Source organism: Macrobrachium nipponense, chromosome 6 (assembly GCF_015104395.2).
Source record: "Macrobrachium nipponense isolate FS-2020 chromosome 6, ASM1510439v2, whole genome shotgun sequence".
Classification (NCBI taxonomy): domain Eukaryota; kingdom Metazoa; phylum Arthropoda; class Malacostraca; order Decapoda; family Palaemonidae; genus Macrobrachium; species Macrobrachium nipponense.
In genome coordinates, this window is record NC_061108.1 from 17,606,936 (window position 1) to 17,614,611 (window position 7,676).

Genomic DNA, 7,676 nt, shown 5'->3' on the forward strand with positions numbered 1-7,676 from the left:
GCGGAGTGCCTGCAAGTCTTCAATAAACATCAAGCATAAATGACAGTTGACATTTTAAACATAAATCACCTATCATCAATGATAAGTGTCCTTATATGTACTAAAACCTACGGACCACATTCAGGGTTTTCTCAGCATTCTCATCAATTCAATACATTTTTAAATTTTCGAAAAATGCTTTTGAATCTCATTAGTTTAATCAGTCTTTTATGATTATTTGTATAAATCATTTCTCAATGCACCGTTCAAAGGCAAACATCAGGAAATTTATCTTTTTGATTAACTAAATTACTAGGATTTAGTTGTTTGAATTTTAAAAATGAGATACATTGGATTTTTTAATATATAATAATGAAGGGGTGTAATGAAACCATGCATCTATAAAAAGCGTAATATATTATGCATTATGATACACAATGTTAAATAATAATATTAATAATATCGAGATATACACATCGGTCTGTCCTAGAGGTACACAGATCTGCCATAATACGTACATAGGAAAAATATCCTACGCGTACATGAATGTCTCTCTATACGTACATAGCTGAAGGCGCAAGCGCTTGCAGAGTTCGTGAAGGGACAACCACGGTGCTTGCTTGCAGCACTGGTGACGTCACATATAATTTCAGAAATTAAATTCGCTTAAAAAAAATAATTGGGTATGGGGGGGCCAATATGAGTTTCTGTTCAACCTACGCCCGAAAGAAATCCCTTTACTTTTTTTTGGGGGGGAGGGTGATTCATACGGGCGTCAGCCCACAACACCTCCAGGGGCGTCCACGCCCTTGCAAAGACACCCAAGTCACCAAAAAAACATAACATCTCTTTGGTTTCACTAGAATACAGATTTAAAAAAAAAAATCTCGTGTGGCGATGATGTCACCTGCATCTCGTTAGACATTTTCCCGTCTTATTGAACATTCATTCATCTTTTCATATACCTGACGGAGGGGTGGGGGTGTGACCCCCCTTCAGAGAGTCTCCTCAGAGAGCGAATCCATCAGTGCGACTTCCTAGACGACCGTTTAGTATTTCGCGGCGTCGTCGTAGTACGAAGGATATTTGTAGGAAGCTCGAAATCCCAACTGGCACGAGGGGTTGGTCAGGAGCCTCTGAGACTCGAACATATCACGCACGTTGGGGAAGCCTCCGTCGGCAGCGCTGCCTCCGCTCGTCGTCTCCAGGGGCTGCGAGTACCAAGAGCCGTGAGATCGGGAATAGGCGGCCGCCGCCGCTGCAGCCTGCATCGTCATGCCTCCAACGGCAGCCGAGCCGCCGGTGACGGCGGCGGCGGCGCTGCCGCAAGCCGTCATGTCGTCGGCAGCAGCAGCTGAGGGGAAGACGGAGGGCGCTCGGGCGTCGCTGTACTGGCAGTACCCCATGGTGTCGTAGTACATGTTAGATCGGTACTGCTGCTGCTGCTGCTGCACCTCCGACAGGAGGGAGGCGGGACTGGTGTCCCCGCGGCCCACGACGTCCCTCGACCCTGGCACCAGGGAATCCACGCTGAAGGAGGAGGCCACCTCCAGGTAGGACCCCTCGTGCCCTGCGCTGGATGTGGTGGTGGGCAGGCTGGTCGGTGGCAGGTGACTGTGGGCGTGTAAGGGCGGCGTGTGGGTATGGTTATGGAGGGGCGGCGTGTGGGTATGGGCGTGTAAAGGTGGCGTGTGCCCTGCTGCTTTCACTTCCGGCAGGCATGCAGGAGGAAGGTCAGGGGAATCTAGGGGCTCCGTCTTGGGCTGACAGAGAGGGGAGAGAGGGGTTCCGCCCCCTACCTGAACGCCCTCAGCATCCGGCTGACCCCCAACGACATTCCGAGGCTGTGGCTGCTGTGCCCCCTGCTGCTGCTGTTGCTGCTGCTGCTGCATTGCTACGGAAGTAGCATCGGGTTGCTGAGGTCTCTGGTCGGAATCTGGTCCCGTAGGTGTGTGCTGCTGCTGCTGCTGCTGATCCTGACGCTTGAGGGCGTCCTCTTTGTCCCTGGTGGGGGCGGCCTCCTTCTTCTTGAAGCGCTTCCGCCGCCGGAGGTAGGAGCCGTTGTCGAACATGTTGCGGGCGTCGGGGTCGAGCGTCCAGTAGGAGCCCTTGCCGGGCTTCTTGTCGTCCCTGGGGATCTTGACGAAACACTCGTTCAGGCTCAGGTTGTGCCTGATGGAGTTCTGCCAGCCCTGTTTGTTCTCGCGGTAGTAGGGGAACCGCTCCATGATGAACTGGTAGATGCCGTTCAGGGTCACTCGCTGTTCCGGGTTGTTTTGGATGGCCATCGTGATCAGCGCGATGTACGAGTACGGAGGCTTGACCATGTCCTTCGGGGGGGCATGCTGCTGGGGGGTGTAGCCGTAAGGGTGGTATCGCCCCATGGCGCTGTATCCGTCGTAGCCGTAAGTGTTGGGCGCCATGGCTGACATCTGCTGCAGGGCAGCTGGGGGGTAGGTAGCGGCAGCATGACGGTAGTAGGACTGCTGATCGCTGAAGAGGGTATGCATCTTCACGGGGTAAGCTGACCACTGGTCACACATTTTGGCTAAAAAGCATTATGTGGTCCACCCCAACTGAGGCAGACCAGACACCTCTTTGAGGGAAGATTTATATATATAAAAAAAGAGGAGTGGGGAGAGGGGGGTGTGGAGAAATCGCTGAAGAAGGAGGCGTAGTAGAAAGGAGGAGGAGGAGGAGAGGCGTAGGAATAAGTTCTACAACGCCATCCGCTCTTTTACTCTCGCTGGCTGCGCCGCCGTTGAACCAAACTCATTCAATAAATGACATCGGCTCAAACCTCCTCTCTCTCTCTCTCTCCTCTCTCTCTCTCTCTCTCTCTCTCTCTCTCCACTGATCCGACTCTCACAATTTATGCATCAGAAAACGCGACTCGTGAGATGAACACACAGAGCTGAACACAGCGCGAGAGGAAGAAAAGGTTCGTTCTTCTTTCACCGTCGATTTACTGCGAGAAGTCGTCGAGGTGGAGAGTTCGGGCGGGCGGCGGGCGTCAGAGGCGGCGTGTGGGCGCGAGAGGACGTTCGTTCAGGGGCCTTCTTCTTCTTCTTCTTTGGCCGTCCGTCGGGTCAGCTCGCTGGCATTCTAGAGTCTGACATGACGATAAATCCTAAAACGAGCGGAAGAATTAAAAAAAGGGATCACTGGCGGCGCCGAGTAACGTGACTTTGACCGAGCTTCTAGACCTATAACAACACACAGGCACAAGCACGCAAGCACGAACGTGAACGTACACCCTTTTTCCGACCGGGCAGAGTTTTCACACCATACGACATAAATCAGTTCACCATTATCGGCGTCACGTTTCGTTATCTTTCTCAAGATAGATTTCTTTTGGGCAGCTCGTGACTTGATTAAAATTGAGAAAACACTTTGGCCAGGTCTCTCTCTCTCTCTCTCTATCTTTCTTTCTTTTTTTTCTTTTCCTGTGATTCCAACAATGGTAAAGAAAACAGTCTTGTTGCTATTCTAAACACCGCAAGAATTAACGGAGGGTGCTAAGTCAACAAGACTCCGCCGCAGAGCCACGGTACTCTCTGGTCCCCATCCAAAGGCCAACTGAACTATCTTAAAGTCTAGGAAAATTTACTTTAAGCCAACAGTTTAATCCTTCGCCATGTTATATTTAGGCTCCGCCCACGACCATTTCGGCCAATGGCAGCGGCGGGTCGCCGCTCGCTCACCAATGAGTGGCCCTCTATTGTCGCCACCAGCCAATGGGAATGGCACTCGACTGAGTTATGATCTCCAGCCACGCCCCTTGATATCAGATGATTGGTAAAGCGGAGGGGGGAACAAATTACGCGGTCCTGCCCCTCGCAATTTTCCTCCCCCCCCTTTAATCTGAGGGACAATTCCCAAGTCTCAGAGGGTAATTTGGTGCCAACACTTCTAACCCCTCGGCCCGGCTCGATAATCCGAGGTAAAGAGATTAGCTGCGGCTCAATAAAAGTTATCCAAACAGAGTAGTGGTAGGGGTGGGGGCTGTGAAGAGGAGAGAGAGAGAGAGAGAGAGAGAGAGAGAGAGAGAGAGAGAGAGAGAGAGAGAGAGAGAGAGAGAATCTTCCCGATAGGAGGGGGATGGCAAAACGGAGTTTGTGAAAACACGTCGGCCCCAAAACAGGTTTATACAGCGGTTTTAACAAATCCAGCGTAATAAAGTTGGTCGGAGGTAGCTTGGTCTAGGGGGGGGGGGGGAACACAAGAACCCCCTTCTTCCTCTTGCTCACATTCAGTCTTGAACTTGAGGTCTCGGTGGGCGCGCTCTGGGTGGGCGGTGGGTGAACATTGACCAAAATAACAGCCCGAAAAAGAAGGAAGCAGAATGCTTGCGGGCGAACGTGGTCGGACATTACTGGTGGTGTCGCCGACGTCGAGGCCGAAACTGGAAACAAAATGAACGGGGACGAGCGTAAAAAGTGACGTCACGCCAAAACCTGGAACAACGCCTGGAAAAGCGAGGACTGAAACACCCGACGATCGCGCAAAATTCGGCCGAAATTCATAAAGGAATCTTGAGTTTTCCAGTAGGGGAAGAATGTGAAGACCGCTTTCCAGAGCGCTTTCCAGAGGACGAGTTGCTTGGGATTCTGCTCCTGTCGACAATGGACTCGGAGGCTCCGCCCAGTTCCAGCGACGCCTGGAAAGCTCTCGATGGCGCTGTTCACCATTTGCCGTAGCTGTGCCGAGGTTGGTGTCCTTATTGCATGGCGTTTGGATACGCTCATGGATTTCCCTTTTAATCTTTTCATTGATGTACTGCGTTTTACATGCAACTTTATGCGTGTGTATGGTAGATCTCATATTTAGTCACACACGCATACACACACACACACACATATATATATATATATATATATATATATATATATATATATATATATTATATATATATATATACATACATATATATATATATATATATATATATATATATATATATATATATATATATTATATATATATATATATAACATTTACAATTATACATATATGATGATATATATATAGTATATATATATATATATATATATATATATATATATATATATATATATATATATATAACATTTACAATTATACATATATATATAGTATATATATATATATATATATATATATATATATATATATAATGTGTATACATATTCATAAATATATATATATATATATATATGTTATATATATATATATATATATAATATATATATATATATATATACATATATATAGATATATATATAGTATATTTGACTATATACATATATATATGTACAATATATATTAATCACATATAAATTTTGAAATTCGTCACACAACACAGAGTGACACACAGACTGAGAGCTTTATATACAACACCTTCACATGTTACCAAGAACTCTTTTCACATCTTTGTTTATGAGTAAACCGCCTATGAAATGTTTTTCCGTCGAGTCAGAGTTTTGGCCAAAAATGAATGACGACAATTAATATGGTGATCGATTTCACATTTTAAAGCAAATTTCCTGCAAATTGTATTAATAATTTTTTTTACCAATATGTAAGCAGTCACTCTGAAATTATTCATCACTATTACCGTTCCTATTACAAAATTGCTGTACATTTTATCACTGATGATAATAATAATAATAATTAATAATAATAATAATAATAATAATAATAATAATAATAATAATAATAATAATAATAATAATAATATTCTATTGTCATCTTAAGCATATTCATTATTATTAAGTCCTTGAATTCAAATTTTTTTTTATTTTTTTTTGAAATATGTTCTAATTCTATTCAGTATTATTACAAAGAACAACACCTGGAAAATTATGATGATGATGACGAAAAAAAAAATAATAATAATAAGGAAGGCGCCTTCTCTGAGGGTAGTAGCATTGAATACTATAGCTGTTTCAACGGCATTTAATTTATATATAATCTTCTCAATTCTTCTTATTGTCTTTTTCTCACCAGCATGTAGCTGGTATACTAGGTTTCCTAATATACCATATATAAATACAATATATAGCAAACCTAATGTACCAGCTACGTACATGCTGATGAGAAAAAGACAAGAAGAAGAATTGAGAGGATTCTATATACATTAAATGCCGTTGAAACAGCTATAATAATAATAATAATAATAATAATAATAATAATAATAATAATAATAATAATTAACAATCGAGGTGTAATGCAAAATACAAAAGGTTAATCAGAATTACACTCACATTTATGTATATTTCTTGTTCATACTACGCGCATGCGTAAAATAAAGTTTATATACTGATTTGTTTTCTATTAAGAATTAATTAGCGAATCTATCTCACAAGCATATATATATCTAAGCATAAATACCCATAATAAAAAGCATGTAATACGTGCAATACTATTTTTCTATATTATGTTTATATATATCTATATATATATTATATATCTATATATTTATGTATGGTATGGTAATGGTATGTATGTAGTATGTATGTATGTAGAATAGTATGTATGTAGTGTATTACATCATCGTATTGTTATTTTTTCAATTAAGGTGGATTTTCTTGACCTAAAATAAAATAAAATACTTAGACTATAATATTCAAGAGCACAACAAGGAAATTAAAAGTCAAACTGTTTTGTAAGTGGATGGTGATGTAAAATTAACCTTTACCCAAAAGAAATTATATGAATCATCACTGTCTAATCTATTTCAAATCTATGAATGGATAACATGTATTAATTCATGAACATTTTGACATAATTTACTAATATCTAAGATTATTCTATCTATCAATCTAATATTTTTCATTATATTAGTATATATATATTATATAATATATATATTATTGATATTTATTATATATATTAGTATTTTTTTATTATTATATATATATATATATATAGGTGTATGTATAGATATATATATATATATATATATATATATATATATATCTATATATATATATATAATATAGTATATATATATATATATCTATATATATATGTATGATGTATGTATGTATTATACATATATAAATAAAATGTATATATATATATATATATATATTATATCTATATGTAATATATACATATATATATATATATATATATATATATATATATATATAGATATATATATATATCATATACTAATGTACTTATCAGACAAAATTGTAAATTTATAAGTTATAACATTCCTTTAGCTCGAAAATACGACTGTACTTCATTACATAATGTTCCTCACTGTATAATTATAATGTACTACAATGTATTCATTACTGTTACGATTGAAGTATATCAAGGGACAAGAAATACTTACTTAGAATTTTATAGATATTGCTATTCAAGTTTCCGGTTATTATACAAAAACAACTAACGTATGCAAATGGCTATACTAATTTCTAAATGTAGATAAGCAAATCGCATCCGAGATTATCGGTTTCCGCATGATTGGTTGTATATATATATATATATATATAGATATATATATATATATATATATATATATATATATATATATATATCTAGGAGAGAGAGAGAGAGAGAGAGAGAATATAAGGTAAAAAAATATGTATATATATTTTCCTCTCTCTCTCTCTCTCTCTCTCTCTCTCTCTCTCTCTCTCTCTCTCTCTCTCTCTCTCTATATATATATCTTATATATATATATATATATATATATATATATA

General features: G+C 39.8%; 2 protein-coding genes across 3 annotated transcripts in view; one reads left to right on the forward strand and one right to left on the reverse strand.

Annotated features, from left to right (window-relative positions):
- Positions 1 to 379: 379 nt before the first annotated feature.
- LOC135216439 (forkhead box protein C1-A-like) lies at positions 380 to 3,573 on the reverse strand. The gene has a single exon (XM_064251810.1). It carries the CDS (start codon positions 2,520 to 2,522, stop codon positions 1,029 to 1,031), a length of 1,494 nt encoding a protein of 497 aa, XP_064107880.1. The 5' UTR covers positions 2,523 to 3,573; the 3' UTR covers positions 380 to 1,028.
- Positions 3,574 to 3,876: 303 nt separating this feature from the next.
- The window catches only part of LOC135216437 (uncharacterized), a 93,057-nt gene continuing 89,257 nt past the window's right edge, over positions 3,877 to 7,676 (forward strand). For both annotated transcript variants that reach the window (XR_010314883.1, XM_064251807.1), the window contains exon 1: positions 3,877 to 4,689. The gene's annotated coding sequence lies outside the window, so the exon portion shown is untranslated. The remainder of the gene's footprint in view (positions 4,690 to 7,676) is intronic.